Source organism: Anomalospiza imberbis, chromosome 11 (genome assembly GCF_031753505.1).
Source record: "Anomalospiza imberbis isolate Cuckoo-Finch-1a 21T00152 chromosome 11, ASM3175350v1, whole genome shotgun sequence".
Lineage (NCBI taxonomy): Eukaryota > Metazoa > Chordata > Aves > Passeriformes > Viduidae > Anomalospiza > Anomalospiza imberbis.
Genome location: NC_089691.1, coordinates 13,684,391 through 13,703,473, shown reverse-complemented (window position 1 = coordinate 13,703,473; position 19,083 = coordinate 13,684,391). Strand labels below are relative to the sequence as shown.

General features: G+C 44.1%; 1 protein-coding gene across 4 annotated transcripts in view; it reads right to left on the bottom strand.

Annotated features, from left to right (window-relative positions):
• Positions 1 to 19,083, bottom strand: part of PLXNB1 (plexin B1) — a 77,425-nt gene that overhangs the window by 32,894 nt on the left and 25,448 nt on the right. For all 4 annotated transcript variants that reach the window (XM_068201971.1, XM_068201974.1, XM_068201972.1 and 1 more), the window contains 3 exons: positions 5,420 to 6,563; positions 758 to 940; positions 214 to 342 (listed from right to left, as the gene is read on the bottom strand). In XM_068201971.1, coding sequence (XP_068058072.1) covers positions 214 to 342; positions 758 to 940; positions 5,420 to 6,553 — 1,446 coding nt within the window. In that variant the 5' untranslated portion in view covers positions 6,554 to 6,563. The remainder of the gene's footprint in view (positions 1 to 213; positions 343 to 757; positions 941 to 5,419; positions 6,564 to 19,083) is intronic.

Below are 19,083 nucleotides of genomic sequence, written 5' to 3'. Positions count from 1 at the left end.
CAAGCCACGGATTAGCGTAACAAGGTTCTCTTCATGTTCCTCCAGCTTTTGGGAAAGGTCAGTCCCCATTCCTGTAAGAAAACTGGCAGGCAGCTGCTGCCCAGCACAGGCTTAGCCAGGTGCAGTTTCCCTGCCTGCCCTGCTCCTGTCAGCAGTTTGTCTGGACTTCTAGTGCTTTCAACTCCCCTGTGGAAAGGATTGTATTGCTCTTACCATTGACTGGGTCATGACAAAGAGGTGCTCCTGCAACTGGTCGAACAGCAGGTCTCCACTCACCATGCTGTTCACCTGGATAGATACCGAAGCATAGGTGTGTGCCTCTCCCTGGGCTCCCAAGTACACCTGCAAGAGAGTCACAGTCGTGAGCAGGCAAAGCACCACCACAGGAGCTGGGGACACATGTTCTACCATAGGAACAAACTGGAAGTGCTGCTGTGTGCAAGGATTTTAACCTCCCACCAGAACCTCTGTGCAGTGACATCAGCCACGTGAAGCACATGCCCAGAAATACCTGTGCAAACCACATAGGATGCACCAGCCCTGCTGCTGGCTCAGTGCAGATGTAACCAAAGGCAATGTGACCACGTCTGGGGCATTCACATTTTCCACAGGCAGTACAGGGTGAGAAGAGACCATCTGATAGTAACGATCTTTAGTAGGAACCCAACTTCCCAAGGAAAAAGAAAAACTGCCCTTTTCCCCTTCTACTTGAGCATCCCTGGTTAGTTTTATCCTTTTTGCTGCATGCAGATCATACCTTGTGCAGCCTTCCTCTGCTGTCTCCCAGAAACGCGATGGTGTGGCCATCTTCCACACTCACTGCCACAGCTGTCAGACGGGCCTCGGTTTTCTCCAGGAGCGGGGCTGCTTCCAAGGGTACCCAGCTGGCCATAGGGCTGGGAGTGTGGTCAGAGCCACAGGGGTAGGCATACAGGGTGTCCTTTTCGGAGGAGTGAAAAGAACAGGGAAATCATTACCACAAAAATGGGTACAAATTACATTATTACATTTAACACTTCCCACCATCCCCCTTCTACCCAAATTCTCCAGCAGTGAATTTAGCTTTAACCCCTCTAAGCTTTTTTTACTGAGGGCAAAACCATCCATATTTTAATAATTAGTTTAGGTATGTTGGTTGTCTGTACCCTCACACAATCCTGCAGACATTTCAGCCAGTTCATTCAGCATCAGTAATGAAATGCATTGAAACTCCCTCAAGTTCTCCAAAAAACATTGCTGTTACACACTGCTATGATACTGCTTTGGGGAAGATTGTGTTTTTCTGAACAAAGGAAAAAGAAGAGAATTTCTGTTTCCAGTGCAAAGCCACCATGTGACAAGTTTCACCTCAAGCAATTTGCATAGCCTTGCTGTAACACCTACAAGTTAAATTCTAAGCCTGAAGTAGAATCCCAGCGCATCAGGACATACATAAACACAGGGTGGGACACAACCTGCTCCAAAGAGCTAACTAACTGCACTTAGGAACCAGAGACATCATTGCATACTGCTTCAATCCTTCTAAGCCTTGTGAGAGTTCTGAACATTAACTCCACTGCTCTGTGCAGAAACAGTCATTCTTCTGTTCCAGTTAGCTCGCTCCCAGTGCCACCAAACCTTCACTTACTGCATTCTAACGTATTTACTATTTGTTGTGTGCAGAGAAAAGATATCCCATTATGATTCATCTTTTTCCTAAGTAACAAACTCAGTCTTGTCTAGGATAGTTCCTCTGTTGCTTTATATCTTTCTTGGTGCCTTGTTCCACGTCCATTTCAATTTTACAGTATCCTTTTGGAGACTGAATGCATGATTGTTCACTCAACAATTAATATCTAAAACACAATTTTTAATTGATCAGTGGCTTGTCTTCAGACAATGTGTCTTGTGTAAATTCAATATTTTCATCACAAAATCCATTATGGATAATGTTTTCCCTCTCCTCTCCAGCCCCTTACTAATTACTCTGACAAAGCTAAGCGTGAAGCAGCACATTAACTGTGCAGTCCATACTGACTCCAGCTCTCTCTCTTGCCTCAGGCAACATGGTTCAATTTAGACTCCTTGTGAGCAGGGTTACATATTCCTTCTGTCTGATGTCTGTGGCTTTGCATTTGGCAGCTCAGGCTGCGCGGTACCAACCAGCACCAGGCAAGGGAGCTGCCCCCGTCAGAGATCCATGATAACAGCACATCATGGCATTCCTGAGGTGTGGGCTTATCTCCACTCACTGATCCCATGGAAAACCTGGCCCTTTCTCCCCTCTCCTCCCATTTCTCTTTTTTTTTTTTTTCTTTAGTGTGGTTTGTGTTGTTGTTGGCTTTGTTTTTTAAATACTTGACTACTTCCTGGAGAACCTAGAAGCAATTGGCAGCTTTTGGTAAGGTCTATGGAAATCCCACAGTAAAATATATTTAACCTGCTCAGCTCTGTTCCCTTCTCAAATGCATTGCTATCTTAGCAGGGAAGCAAGGCTTGACAGCAGTTCCATTAACAAACCATGCCAGTTAGTCTCACACTGCTTTCAGTCCAGTGCTTTACTGTTTTCCTTTCAAATACTAATTCAATTCTTTTTCTGCACACTTGGTATAAGGTTCTGACAAAGTCTGAGGAGGTTATAGCTTTTAATGATTGCTTGTTCTTACCATCCTCTAAAATATAATTCATTTTTAGTAGTATGCATTTTTCTTACCACCTGTCATTTGATTTTTAAGCTTCTTCCATCATCTTCTCGTAACTTAAAGATTTGTATTTCTCCAGCCATCCAATTCCTATAAGATTTATTAGGAAGCTGGCCACTGCCAAAATTCCATGCTCCAAAGCATTAAGTGCTTATTTTGAATGGGATTTGAGATATCTTTTGCAACCTTTGTACAAATTCTGGAGCCTAATGCCCTCACTACTGGCTGATTTTTCAAAGACTGCTTTAAAAAAGTCCACATACAAGTCAGAAATATTTGTAAGCCAGCCGTGCTCAGCACTGCTGTTGCCTTTATGTGATGCCAAGGGCAAGTCACCTCACACACAATATTTATATACCATAAACCAATGTGACCTGTGCAAGCTCTCCCAGCACTGGCACAGGCCAGCCGCGGCCTCGCGGGGGCTGTCTCTATAAAGCACTTATATAAATTTACATAGAAGCTGTTTGAATTGCTTGCAATGAATAACATCTTGGCAACGTCGCAGAAAATGCACTTGAGGAATCATCCAGTGTCTTAATGAAATGCAGCAGCTGCTGCTGTGAATTCTGCTGTGTGTATCCTATCTGCACAGGTAGGAAACAACAATAGGACAAGCTATATCTATGCATGAAGAGGACTAAAAACAAAAGGACAAGATACATGCCTTGAAAAGTACACCCACAGAAGACATGCAGCCTTCCCAAGCCTTGTAGAAACATGTTTCACACTTCCAATTTATCAAGTCACAAACAGCATCTACACAGCCTCCTGCATCTTGTAACTAACGAATCTCCAGCAAATGGAACAAATGTACTGGGTCTGAAATTCTTATCAAAATAAGCTGGGATTTTTTTTCCCCAGTTCAAGAGATTGTATTGAACTGTAAAACTCAATTTTAGCCTCCCTTTTTGGGCTGAATCCCGGAGGCAGAGCTAACTAAGGAAAAGGGCATACCTTACGCACTAGTTGGTTTGAAGGCAGAAAAATGTGAAATTAATTAGCATTATCCTTACATCCAGCACAAGCTGCCACCATTGAAAACAAGTTAAAACTGTTCCTGCATAAAATGTCCCCTGACAGCCCCTTCCACTCAGCCCTGACTGGAGCAGGCTGGAGCTGGCACAGACCTTTACAAGATGTTCGACACAATTTGAACGACAACCGCTACCGTGTTCTGAATGGTGACGGATCAGGTTTGTCAGGACATTTACATATCACTGGACACACTTGTTAATAAGACATCACACTATGGTCAACCCACTCAAGCCAAACCATCCAGCTGGGACACCGAGATCGTGCACCAGGAATCACAGACAGAGACTGCCTTTTTCTCCCACCCTGTGCATCCACTTCTCCATTGGATCAAATGGTATAAGGGTACTTCACATCATTTTAAATTAAGGATTCATCTGCTCATACCTGTTCAACATTTAACTCCCTTAAGCTCCCCTAAAAATCACTTGTGACAAGTCATTCCATGTGGCCTGTCAAAGGACTCACAGGGCATGCCTAAGAAATACAGTGGAAGCAGGACATCAAGCTGGGCAGTCTCCTTCTTCCCAACTCTTACATACTCCTCCTACCCTTACACTCATCCTGCTCCAAGTCTGCTCTTTACCTTTCCCTTGTCCCACAGGTACTCTACAGTCAGCTTTAGCTACTGAAAGGAAAACCATAATTTTAAGACTGGTTTTGAACCACACACCCAACCCCAGAAACTTCTAAAGCTCTGTGGTAATGCTTTGCTCTTTGCAGCACCAGGCTGGGAAAAGGCAATTCTCTGGACAGCCTGTTCTGTAGAAGGAAGATGCGACATTGCTCTGCTAAGAACCTGAAATACCCTTGGTGCAAACAGGCCGCTCATAGCCTCATGCCAGGACACTGCATCCAGGAGAGCACTGCTGCCCTGTGTTTGAATCACTGTCCCTGATTTTGCAGCCAGTGTGGCTGCCAGATGGTGAGAATTCAGGGTCACAGCTGCTTTAGGTCACATTTGTATCCTGCAACATCCCATCACGCTTCTGTCGCTGAACTTAAAGGATTTTCACCTCTTAAAGCTCTGGAGAAAAAGAGCAAGGTCAGGAGAAGGTCCTTCTTGTGCCCAAAAGTCTGCAGGACTAAAGCAGTCTACAGGAAACTGGGATTTTCACAGAATCACAGAATTATTAAGGTTGGAAGGGAGCTCTGGAGACCATCTAGTCCAATCCCTCTGCCAAAGCAGGGTCACTTAAAACCTGTTACACAGGAGTGCATGCAGGAGGGTTTTGAACAACTCTTTGTTGACACTTGGTTTTGCTAATGTTCCTTTTTGTTCCTGAGTGCCCTTGCAGGAAGCTGTTGTGAGGCGCACCTCATCATAAGCAACAGGGACCCAGCACACACCTTAAATTCCCTTCCCAACACACAAGAGCACATACACATGCTCCTCTCCTTCCCTGCAGTGCAGACCAGGAGATGACACAGATAAAGAACGACTTGAACAGCAGCTTCAGTGCTCTTGCCTGGTATTGCCACAAGACAGGCCTCGGGGCCAGGTCACACCAGATGCTCTTCCCACTGCCACATACAGATCCTCTCCCTCTGCAAGGAATCCTGTCCATGTGGGACACAACAGACTGAGCCCAAAGGCTTTTAACCCAGATTTCAACATCCATCTGTGTAAGCAAGATAACTTCAGGAACACAGAACAACACAAGAACACGCTGCAGACTGCTCAAAAGCACAAAGCCACTTACCGCTGGCAGCTGGACACAGTTGGAACTGACATCATATTCAATATACGCCACTTCTGTCCCTTCTTCTGACTTCCCATCTCTCATGTAGCAAACATCCCTAGTCCAGTTGGTCAGGCGATCCACCTCCTCCATTGTGTAGACACAGAGTGCAGACTCCTCGCTCAGTTTCCCAGAGGAAGCCTGCCAGGCAGAGAAAGCTGCGAACAGCACTTCCCCCTCAGTGTCCAGCTGCCCCTGGGCCAGTTCCTTCCCTGGCCGGGTGACGTAGGCTGCTTGCAGGAGGCTGTATGTATTGGCTTTGCTCTGGCAGAGCAGAGGTAACTCCACATACGAGTAATAGTGGGAGTCATCCAGGCAGATGCGTGAGATATAGGTCTTGTACTCACGCGACTGCGATTTGAGGTCCCGCCGGTAGAAGAGGAAATAGACACTGGAGTGGTAAGTGAAGGATTTAATGAAATGGTGGTTGTACTCTGACAGCCGGCCCACAGCCAGTTTTGCTGTTTCTTCATAGGAGAAAATGGAGTGAGAGTCTGTTGCTTGAACATCCCCTCCGTGGGCCCTGAGATTCCGGGTCGTGATGGGAGGAATTCCTCCTCCCACTCCTCGGCTAGTGTACCCTCGTCCCACAAACAGCAAGGGCACCTCATCCTTCGAGTAGGCGATGAGTCCCACAGTGGTGATATTGGGATCGTTGGCAGCAACGTACTGAGTGTCACCAGGGTTCTCTGGCCGGAAGAGGACGTGGTCGATGGATGCCAGGCTCCTCTTCTCACAGATTCCCTGGTGGACGCTGCCACACACGATGAGCTCCTTCTGCACAGTGTTCACCAGTAGCAGCTTGTTGTGATTGTCAGTGTGGTGTGCCTGAGGGCACTCCAGCTTTGAGACTGGCGGGAGGCAATCCTTACTGTCCAGAACTGGCCCAGTCTGAACCATGTTCTCCAACAGCAGGTCAGATGTCAGCTGAAAGAGAAAGTTGGTGGCCCCCAAGTAAATGGTCCCAGACTCCAAGTCCATGGACAGGTGGAGGAATTTTGTAGCATTGTGTGAGAATGTGACATACTGCAGTCCCCGTGGAATTGATGCTCCCAAGAAACAGAGAACAGGAAGGAGGAATGTTCCCAGAGGCATGGTAAACACTCTGCAAGAGAGGAAAGGCTGTTATAACTCCTTGGGGCCAGAAGTAAAGATTAACACTCAAAATCCTTCAATAGCACCCACAGCAAGAGGCCTTCAGGAGTATCAGAGATTTAATTCAGTCAGATCCACACCAAGATGACAGGCACAGCATCCTCAGGAGAAATTTACTTGCAATACTGCAAGTAAATGTAACATTGAAGCTGATCATTACTCCTGTAACATCAGAAAAATCCACATTTAACTCGACTCCTGCACAGCTGAGCTATGATGCTGTATTGGAAGTTCTCCAGGACAGGACCAAATTTCTATAGGAGCCAGCACATTGCATATGGTGTTAATGAGCAACATCACAGTAAAACAAACCACTGTCTAAGACAAACACAACCTGCAGGACCATCGTTTAAATAAACTGTAGCTGAGATCCAATTTGGAGCAAACTTACAAGCCCTTCACTCTGTATTTGATCCAGATATCATAATTAAACCCTTTCTTTGTTATCACTTATGACTATCAACAGCCTCTTGTGGGTCTAAGGCTGCTCCACTCATGCTTCAAAAGAAACCTTCCCATGCCATCTCTGGCACTGAGCATCACCCACCCAAGCAGAACCTGGGTGCCAGGATTAAGCCTCTGGAATATCAGTCACATCAGCTCCTAGCCTCCCCCCGGGGCTACCAGTCTGCCCCCAGTCCTGTCAAGCCAGACCCTGTGGGATCCCATCTTCTTGGGAAGTTACACAGCACAGCCATGTGAGGGGGAGATCACCTTTATCTGTTCACCTGTCACTGCACTCTCTGGGGTAAAAGTCTCTTACTGGTGCTCATTTCTCCACAGCACTTCTCCCAGTACTGAAAGGTGATTTAAACATGCCTGTTTTGTGGACAATGCTCCATTCCTTCCCATGTCTCAAAGTGCAAGCAAGTCCAGGTAGGGTGGGTGTTGGACAGACCCAGGGAACCACCAGACCTGTTCAGCTCCTCTCCAGAGGACATTCAGACCAACTCCTTTTCAAACCTACTGTGATCCACTCAAGCCATGCCATGGATGGGAACAATTGCTCAGGACAAGATGGGGAACCCCACAGCGGTGGAAATGGGGTAATAAGTACCTGCAACATTTAGATTAACACTTCCCCCATGGAGAAAGGGGAACAGCTGCAAGTACTCAATAATTTACTATGAGTACCACCTCATTTAAATTGAGAAGTAGGTGGTGATGCAGCTGTGTCTGTTTCCTTCCACCCCTCCCTCCCTCTTGCAGACAGGGTATCAAAGCTGCACAGAGCTACACAGCTGCCAAGCTGGGTCAGAGGCTCCGTGGAGCTGATGAATACAGTATCTCCTCCAGAACTGCTCTGTAATCTGCTGTGCTCATTTTGGCAACTCAGCTCCTCAGGGGTGATATTAATTTTGTAGTTAAAGTTAAGAAAACTATCATCACTTTCCTCCTAGGGCATCAGCCCTCTTGGGTCTTCCTGGGTAAGCTGAAAGTGCTTTTAGCTCAGAAGTGCTTAAAGCAAAGAGGTAGAAAAAGATCTGCAGCTTTTCAAGAGTAAACTACTCCAGCATTTACTGCAGGACTTATCCAATTTAGGTCACAAACTTCTCAACCCATAAACTGTCTTACATTCATTCTATACAATGCCCAGCACACAATGTGCAGAAAGCACAGTAGCAATGCTGAGAACAATAGCTGTAAGACTCTGGATCCATCTTCTACTCCCCTGCTATTGCAAAAAAACCCCACAGAAGTCTGCTTTCCGGCTCCTTTGTCAGTAAAACTGGCATCTTTGCTCTACCTAAAGACCAGTTGAGAGGATTAGTTTACTTGTGAAATCCAGCGGATGGAAGGTATTATAAAAACAACACTTTATTAAATATAGGCTTTGTGAAGCTCTGGAAAAGCTCCACTTCACACGGTTCTTGTAGGTAAGTAGGCAGCACTGTCAGGATATGCCCAGGCGCAGGAATGCTGGCTCTGGGCTGGCAGCTTTCCCCCAGCGCACACAGCCGCTGATTCACACTGCACCAGCGCCGTGTTTAGGCTACGTGCACACTGGGGCTTTTGTCTGCCCTGATAATGGACACTTAGTGCTTTCTGCTTCAGAGCTATGAACACACTCTGCTTCACCCAGACTGGCAAATAGCCCTGAACATCCCCAGGAGTCTCTTTTCCAGAGTGACAAGTGAGTGCATTGCAGCACCTGAGAGAAACCCTCATCATGTGGGACACGTTATGTGGGAGAACCCAGCAAGGAGATACACACAGACTGAAGGAAGGAGATCTAATTTGACTCTATCCCTTCAGGTTTACATCACCAGAAATGATCTTGCTCCAACTCCAGCATGTCAGTTATTTTAATGCTTTTTCATAATTTCTATTGGAAAGAACCTGATTTAAGGAACCCCTTAACCACACGACTGTCTCTGTACCTCTGCACTGCCATCATGCAGATGTCTCGATGGCTTGTTGTGCGACTGTCTGGAGTCTCTTTAGTTTCAAAGCTGAAAATGCCTGCAAACAAAACAATAGGCTAATGGCCATCCAACAGCAGGAGCTTGACTATGTTGTGAACAGCAACGATGACATGGAGAAGAGAATCTTTGATCTGGAAGCAGCTGAGAATCACAAGACGTCATTATACTACACCACTCTGAAGAATCTGTAATCTTCTTTTGAGCTAATGCAACCTTCCTCTGCCAGCACTTATAAAGTAAAATCGGCATGTGTGTCCAGGATTTATGGATTCTGAAACAGTGGCTTTCTGGCTAGAGGTTATGCCTACAAGCTGCAAGACTCTGCTCTGTGTCCCACAGAGCCCCACTGGCAACCACCAGGGCAGAACTAACCAGTATTTCAGCTCACATGACACTACTCCAGCAACGTGGATCTTGTTACAAGCTCATCAATCTGTATTTGAACCTAGCACAAATGTTGCACTGAAAGCATTTTACCTATTGGAGCACCTCTACTGGAAAGAGGTTGGAAAATCAAATATTCCTTCATTCCAGCAGACCGTAATCAGATCTTGCTGTGGTCAAGGCTCTAACATATAGCTACTCTTGTTTCAGTCCCCAGTATCCCCCTGGAAGTCACTTTGTGAAGAGCTAGTCCTTAAAAGTGATTCAGATAAGAAACTACTGTCTGGTCCTCATGACTCTATGAGAACAGAAAACAAAACAGAATGGTAGTACAGCATGTTCTGCAGGCTGGTTCTAATCACCCTGCACAATGGATAAACAGTGAATATAGTGCTCTTTGCTAAAGACCCATTAGCAAATGAACTTGTATTTATTGATAGGTGAGCAAACATACATTAGAAATGAGCATGACTGTGTAGCTATCAGTAGCTAGAAGCATTTGCACCCTACATGAGAACAGAGAGGAAAAAAAATAGCCAGCAGTGTGTTTTGATTCCATTTTCCAAGTTGTTTCTCAAGCACAGGCATCACTGCCTTTTTATGCCTGCCTTTCAGTTAAGCCCATGACAACCTCTCCGGGAAGACAGGAAGGAGGAGGATAACCTACATTTAAATCTGATGGTTTCATGACAGGCTACACTACAGAGCTCTTTATGGATTTACTGAACCATTCTGCTTCCTGTGCTCACTGCTTGTGTATAACACAGCTGTTGCAGACAGATTGCACCAAAAGTGTGTAGCCTTTAATTAATTCCGAATGCAATTGCCAAGGTTTAAAGATTCATTTTAAATATTGCATTTTTTGATGAATTCCCATTAAACAGGAAAATGTTCCAGACAATACTCTGAACATTGCCTCTAACTCACTGTAAAATATTAATATCCAAATAATACTGCTGAGTTTCATTTATTTAATCTGGATCACAACAGAAGGGCTGGAGGATTAGTCAGTTCTGCCACAGAATATTTATATCACAGCCACGTAACTACAACCAGTAATGTTAAAGCAATGGCACTATTGTGTTACTTAAAATTTGAAGTAAGACCATGTTTTCTGTAGCACTATTTTCACCTCTCTGACCTCACGTATCCCTCTGAGAAACTTTGCTTATTTAATAAAAGAAACAAACTCAGAACTCATTTGGGCACATATTAACAGCATATCAACACATAGAGATTATTCCAATCCTCCCAGATTATTTCCCTAATACCACATTCTATCCTCCAAACACAGAGAGGTCAGTTAATGTTCCAACTTCTAGGCTAGATTTCATGCTCACCACCAAACCCAGCAAAATTAGCCTTGGAAAAAAAACCTATGTCTCTGAAATCTGCACCTGCAATTTCCACCTTATCATTTGCAGAGCCAACCCACAGTGTGAGCACTAAAAGACTTAAAAATTAAAAGCACCGTTCTTCCAGCTGCACAACGACCATGTGCTCCAGCACATTCAAATGGCCCAGCAGCAGGAGATGACCACTGCTATGTTTTCTGCACAAAAGCCCTGAATTATAGCCCCTTTCTAAGCTTCATATGCTCAACAGAGACTTGCTGTTTTCTGCTGTGAAAGATGGCATTCCCATTAAATAAATAAATCTTCTTTGAGTCTTATTTACTACTACCAGGCCAGTTCCCTGCTCTGTTGTTCAAGAAGACTTGCAGCAAAAAGCTTCAGCAGAGATGAACACAAACCACTGTTTTCCAAGTAAAATTGACCCCAAGGAGAACCCCAAGTTCAAGCAACCCTGTCAGAGCAGAACTGGCACAGACAAGGGAGGTCTGTTATACCAGATGTGAATAACACCAAAGCTGAGGTCTAAATAGAAAAACTTAGAAACTTAGAAAAAAACCCCAAACCCTTAAAGACAGTATCAAATATGAAACGGCAAGGTGGCAGAAATTCTGTACTACAGAATTAACAGCATTCTTAGATAAATACTTGGGAAAATTATGTTTTCTAAACCCTTGATAGTTATTGCTGAACATTACAAGTTACCTTTCTGGATGGGGGTTGAAGTTATAGTGAAAGAATGTTTCACAAAATATTGTCACTTCAATAATGCTTGTGCATTGCTCTTTGGAAAAACTGCAGAAAGTGCTTCTACATCTCTGGGGCTACTTAAATATTAATTTCAGCCGTACGGGAATTAATGGATGGTAGCGAACAGGTATTTCCTCTAAACAGCTATAGCACAACCTAACTTTATCCTTGCATTGATGAAAATGTGTTATAAACAATAAGCTTCCAGTACAACTGGTTTATGAAGTGTTAATGATTAATACAATGTTAAATAGTGAACTTTTTACAAACCAAGACAAATTACACAAACATTTAAAAGGAATATAAAGTAACCACAAGATGCTTATTGTTGAAGAAGCTTTCTTCATATATACTCTATCATTGCAAATCGAGGGTTGACTTTTCCATTTTACCATCCTCTCAAGCACTAACTCAATGTGACCTCAAGACCATGTTGCATGTGCATTTTTAAAAGGGGAAATCAAGCCAGCTGTTAGTTTCACAGCATCTTAACACAACCAAAAGATAACTTTCTGCCGGTGTTACACACTTGAATATTAAAGTCCTTTAGGATCTGCTCCAACTTTCTGTGTAATCAAACCACAGAACACCACTAAATATCCCTTCTAGCCCATAAACTCCTGACTAAAGTCTCCTCATGATACCAGGATTTATTCTTAGGGCTCCCAAATTATAGAAATTACCACCTTAACCCAGCAAGCTGATGCCTGAGGGTTCTCTACCCCAAGTAAAATGCCTTCTCATATTGTCTAACTTTGCTTGTCACAAAATCTTCCAACTCAAAGCAGCTTCTAGTCACTTTTTGCATGAACAGTTTGAAAACTAATCCTCCTTCTTAATCCTCCTTGGGCAAGAAGATAAAGACAGCTATTCTAAGTCCGACAGAGGTCCACCTACACAGAAACCCTAGCTGCAGCAGCAGACAATAATAGATGCCTAAGAAGTAGACGAAGGGCAGACAAGCATAATGCAATCCTTCCCTTACACATCCTGCCAGCTTTGAGCTTTCCCAAATCACAGATTGCGTCCACGTGTAATCCTTTGGATAGATACATTAAGTGGTCTGAGCTTCTTCAGCCAGAAATACTTAATTTTCCTAGTAGCTCTCTGAGCTCTTCCCAATTAGTCAACACCCTACTTTTTTAGCTACCTGACCTGGATAAGCATTCTCTTTTGACAGGACCTGACCCAGACAGGCCACTCCTTTGGCTGACACTGCCCTCAAATGTTATCTTCCCCCGTTTGAACCCACCAGTTCTCCATTTACCCAAACAAGAACCCTTTGATCTTCTAGCTGCCATATCACATGTTACACTTGCATGTGGACAAATACCAGCAGTATTAAATATTCTTTCAATTAGGAAAAAAAAAAAACAAACAAAAAAACTAGTTAGGAAAAAAATCCCATTCTCTTAGAGTATATCCAAAGAGCCTAGACAGGTTTACAGCTGTAATAAAACCCTGCTAGGAAAGCAAGGTTCACTGAAGTTAGCCATCCAATTGGCTCTGCTGAGCAAATTCTCTGTTTCTATGATAATCTACATAAATCTAAGACCATCACTCCACATAAAAACAAATTTGTTTGCATGAGTTCAGGAAGCCAATTGTTGCCCAAACTATAGATGAGTATGTGGAGCACAGAGAAAACTCTGCAGCACCCAGGAAATTCCAAGTGTAGAGTTCCCATTTCTGTTTAACAGAGATCCAAGAGACAATTTTTAATCTGGTTGACATTAACTAAGTTGATTTTCAAAGAACTGTCAACTAAGACTCTTGAAAAAAAAAGTTAAGCTATTGTAGAATTAAAGTCACAGTCCCTATCATGATTTAATAAGTAGTTAAAAGACAGGTGTTTCCCTGTCAGATGTGGGTTATCAGTGAGATATGTCAAGAATTTATTCTGCATTCTGCACTGTTCAGTATGTTCACATAAGATCTGAGAAGAGGAGTACATCTAGAAGTGGCAAATTTTATTAAAAAAAAAATAGCAATCACAATCAAATTCAGAGAAGACTGTAAAAAGAGAACTCAAGCACTTTAAAGTAACTACACAATATCTCAGAATGTCAATAAATACCAAAACCAACGAAAAATATTCTAAGTACATAAACACAACAGGATCAAAACTAGCTCTTACCACTCAGAAAAACTTTGAAAACCTCATAGGTCAGTTCAGTATTGAGTATCAAGCAAAAAGGCAAATACAGCCTGTGGGGTAATTAGGAAAGAAAACACGTATCCCCCATTATGCTGTCAAATGCTGAAGGCAGTTCTGATTCCCACATCTGAAAAAGGAGACAATAACAAAAGGGACAACAAAGATGACCAGAAGAATGGAGCAGATTCCATATAAGGAGCAATCGAGCAGAGTAGGACTTTGGACAGACAAAGAAACAACCACGAGGAAGATAAGGAAAAGTCAAGAGCTCTGAAACATGACAGTGTCAAAATGAAAAACATGGAGTTATCCATGGAGTTATATGGTTATACTATCAAATTTTACAATGCAGAAACAAGAGAGCACTCACCACAGTTACAGACAACCTTCCTAAGTCTGCTCAGGCACATTGCCACTGGATGTAGAATATTTCAAACAACATTTAAAATGCATAATTAAGTTGTAGAGCTCACTGCTGTAGGATGTCATGGAGACCAGAAACATAAACAAGTGAGAAGAGGGATTATATAAATTAATGGAGAATAGATATAGTCAAGATCAGATGATGAGATACAACTCCTTGCACCAAGCAGGGCCCCGAACTGATGATGGTCATAAGCTAGGAGGCAAATGGACGGGGAGGAGAATGAAAAAAAAAAAAAAAAACCAAAACAAACCCAACACATTATACATGCCCCGTTTCTTACAATTCTCATTAAGCATCTGCTTCTGGATCTTGTCAAAGGCAGGACACTGAGCTACACAGAGCATTGCAATTTGCCCCAGGATGATATTCTATTTAAGCTTCTATTTTATGGTACATTTATAGACTTTATTTATTTTTAAATATTAAGAATGTACTCCTGCCCTGCCTAATCAGGCATTTAGAAGGCTGGAAGCCTAACCTCCCTGGCTGTTTCTGAAGGCAGTATCTCTCATGTTAACATTTAGATACCATCTAACTAAATCCTGACAGCGCAACACAAAAGTTAATGCACACCATGGGAAAGCAAACCCAGGGCCAGAGCCACAGAGCACAGAAGTGGCAGACTCGAGTTAAGAGCACCCAAAGTCCCTCTTTTGGGAACAGCTCTTCCCTGTCTGCCAAGCATTTGATGGAAACTCCTCGCTCAGAGCGAACACAGCGGATCCGTGTGTACCGTCGGAACAGCCAAGCCTTGGGCAGCTCCCAGCAGAACCACGATTGCTAAAAGTAGGTCAGGACCATCCGTTCTAACCAGAGAGAAAGGAAAGCTGGAGCACACCAGACTGTTTGGCCAGGTATTACAGAAAACCTTCATCTGGGATTTCATCGCTACTTCAAACAGATGTGATTCATATTTTACCAGCCTCCACCTCAAACAAGGCACACCTTCCCAACCACACTGGCCTCCCTGTCATTAGGGGCACCTCTCCCAGCCTCAGCCAGGATCCTCCTGTTCTCAGCTTTGGCTCCACCAGCTACAAAAGCCAGAATCCTGCTCTGCCATAGCTGTTTTGTGTCAATTTCTATAAAGCAGAAATGCCCAGCTGCTTCATCCAGAAACAGCCAGGACAGCACACGATCTCAATGTAATCACTTCTGCCTTAGAGTCTGTTTTCCTTGGCAGGATGCCCTGCAGAAGGGAGAGAGAAGATCTCTGCAACCAGCACACGCTTCCCAGAGGACAGGACTGCGACCCCTAACCAAGCTCTCAGAGGCAAAGGCCACACCCCCAAGGCAAATTCTTTTGCATCCAGCCTGGCCTTGGAGTAACCCAGCAAGAGAGGAAAGAAGCTTCAAACATCTTATGAAACTCTTGTGAAAAAGCACCAGTTCTACACTTTCACTCCAAGAGGAAACCTCATGGTCTCCATGCCAGCATCAGCCCTGCAGGTTTGCACAGTGGAAGGGAGAACAGAGGCGGACCACAGAAGGAGTTCATGCCAGCAGTGGTACAGACCACAGGCAGACATACAAGGATCACATTCCGAGCTCCACCATCCAGTTGTCAAGATGCAAATGAGAAGTGTTAAGCACTGTAGCCTGTCTTGAATAAATCATTTTGCTCTGCAGTCATTGAGAAGTGCAGGGTGCTTTGTTCTGTTAAAGAAATTTTCTTGACATCCTTATGTCTCAGATTTAGTACCACAATAGATCTATAAAGAACTAGTGTGCCCTGGGTGGACAGGAAGAATTCTTCTTGGTGTTTTCCTTCATTTCAAATAAAATTCACTTTTCTGCCCTCCCCTAATCTTCTGGAGAACCATACATCCTGACAGCAATTTCAGTCTTCCCCTCTCACTCCAAGAGTGTCAGCAGTTCTGGCTGTAGCCATGAATACAGGCAGTAACATGCAAATACATTTAATGCAATGCAGCCACATGAGTAGTACCTATCCCCTCCCACCCAGAAGAGACAGCAGAATAAACAGAACTCCACATCACTACCACAATCTGCTGGTGGTTTGCCTTCAAACCAAGATGAGGTATATTCTACCTTGTATTACTCAAGTTATGTTAAAGCATTATCAGAAATGACACTTTGATCAATTATCTTCCATGAATTAGTGCCTCAGCCTGGAAGGTTCTCAGTCATCAGCTGTGAACTACTAGGCTCAATAGTCTGGCAATTAGGTTAGACAGGTTTGTTACATAATGATCCAAACTGAGGTGACCAGACATTTTCTTCCACCTCAGGAAGGCAATGCCAAGGCCTTCATAAAGCCAGTAACAGATAACAATACACCATGCTGTTCACAAAGCCTGGGGACCTTCCCTAGCTTCACACCTACATAACACATCTCAGGAACAACAGCTCTCACCACACTACTGCAGAAGGCTGAACAGGTTGGGTGCAGACCTAAGAGCCAGGATCAACTTCACCCCAGTCTCAACAGCTCTGAGCAAAGACTGTCCCATGCAGGCTGGATATTCAGTGCTTTCAAATGGAGTCCAACATGGAATGGTGGCCCAGGAACCATTCATGAAGGGCATTCAAGGTGCACATGGCTGAGGAGTCACAGGCTGGCAGCAGCCATGCAGCCTTATTCTTCTACTGCACAATCACAGCCTTCCATGCCAGACACTGCCCACACTGGCAAGTTCTTGTTTCAAGGATAAAATTCAGAGCACCAGACTGCATATAGAGAGGGGTGAGAGAACTATTGCTGAGCACAGGCCATCAGGCAATGCTCTCCACACCACAGTGGGTCCACAGCCTGAAGGAGTGAAAATAAGCAACAGGAAAAAAGTGGCAAAGGAAGCAGAAGCTGGAACCCTGCAGGATTTGGTACTTAGAGAAATAAACCGTGTGGAGCAACAGTTCTCCAGTTATTTTGTTAACATGCAGACATCTAGTCATGTCTTATCCAGAACAAGGAATTGTGTAACAAGAAAAAATATAAGAAATTTTATACCTTCAGGTGGCTTTACAAACATGACTTTCTGTTCACTCAGATTAAGGAGATCCTAACTTTTTCTGGCAAAATATTTGAGCTCCTGGTTCAGGGCTGAGAAAACTTCTTTGGTGCTGTCCTAGAGGAATGAAGGTTCAGAACCAGCTACTCGCTCATGAGAGCCATGAATCTTAAAGACCTTTTGGTTGAGACTTCATCTGGTTTGCTACCCTCCCACCTGCACAGTCTGACAGCCACTGGCGGAGCAGGACTGACTGGCTCATCCTTTCCCCTTTCAGGGAAGCCCAGACCTTCACCCTAGGGCTGTAGAGATGCACTAAACAGGTCTGCAGTGCCAATCTGAAATGCAAACTGCTATGAGCAGGAATTTCAGCCAGTATAACTGGCTGACTGTTGGCATTTCAAGACTATGCTGCCTGCCAGGGTCACCCCTGGGCAAAAAAGTGCCCAGGAGACAGGAAAACCAGATTTACAGTAGTTTGTTAGGATCTGCACTGAGTTCTATAGCTGAATGGCTGCTCCTCTGCTAGAAGGAGCAGCTAGACAGAAGAGAGAGACTGGTAAGGAAACAAGGGAGAAGTATGCACATCTGTGCTAGAAGGATAAACCGTAGCCTGTGGTCATCACACTTCTGTTTGCAGACTGTCCCAGTTCCAGGCAGCCCTCCTCTGTTATTTTAAGCTGCCTAGTCCACACACATGGCAGGAACTGTGCCTTCCTCTGGGAAAGGAAACAGTGTACTCTGCCACGCATAGCTAACTAATCAAACCCCCACCAAAGTGGGGCTCAGACAGCACTGCCCAGACTTACACATGGATCAAACTGAGCAATCAGCCACCTAACATCAACCCAGGAGTCCATGGTGGGGCTCACACAAATTTAGCATCATGTAAGTTTTAGTTTAAATCTTCTCAGGGCTTAGTGGGAAATACACTAGTTAAAATCATGGATCAGCTAGGAATAGAAAAGATCATACTGGCTAAAGATGGGATCAAACTAAAACTAATCTGAACAGACTATCTGGAGAATGGCAGACAGGTCCACCACACACAGGAGCAAGCTGAGAGAGAATCACTGCTTGAGCCAAGCTACTGATGAAAACAATAACTGAGAAACTGAGAACAAACCAGGAAAGATACTGTGTAAATGGGGTAACAACTGAGCACATTGCTACTCTGCAATGATGAGACTTAGGGTTTGGGATAGAAACTTCTCCCTGCATCAGAGTTGACTAAATCAAGATAAAGGGGGAGCAATCAACAGGAAAGGAATTCAGTCCCCTCCACCTGGATTCTCCCTCAGCTCCAGGCCTGTCTGTATTCCCCACAGCTATAATCTGAACATGCAACTCCTCAGCCACTCCATGGAGTAATGCTCACTACAGAACACGATATGCACACAAGACTGTTTCTGTATCCTTGGAGAGGGGCTGTAGCTTCCCAAAACACACCAACTCAGTTTGCAGTCATAAGAGCCTGCCTCCAAGAATACACAGCACCATAGTTCCGCTACCGGTCAGCTCTGCATAGCTGTTCCCCAGGGATTGCAGAAGCAAAGTTAGTCAACATAAAGTTTTAATCCTCCCACCCCCAAAACTCAAAACAGCAGAGACCATGTCTCTGGAGACAAAATAACAGATAGCCTGATGTTGTTCTCTTCCTTCTGAAATTAAAAGTTCAAAGGAACAACTAGGGCTGTTCTGTACTGTGCCCTCTGCACATTTGGGTAAACATCTAAAATCAACTGCAAGAGCTGGCTTTCAAGGGTGAAGCATCTAGGAGAGAGCCCTGTTTTTGAGTTATTTTTAAATGTTTAGACAGGACCTAAAATAGGACCAGTGTTTTGAGTACTTCTGAAGAGTATGAACCTCACGTAGGCCATTACATTTTTAGCTTGAAAAAGCTTTGGAACAGAGGTTTTACTGTTCCTGCATCAGCTTATCACCCATTTTAGATCAAATTAAGTTAGAGTCCATTATGAAGCAAGAAACACCCTTTCAAAG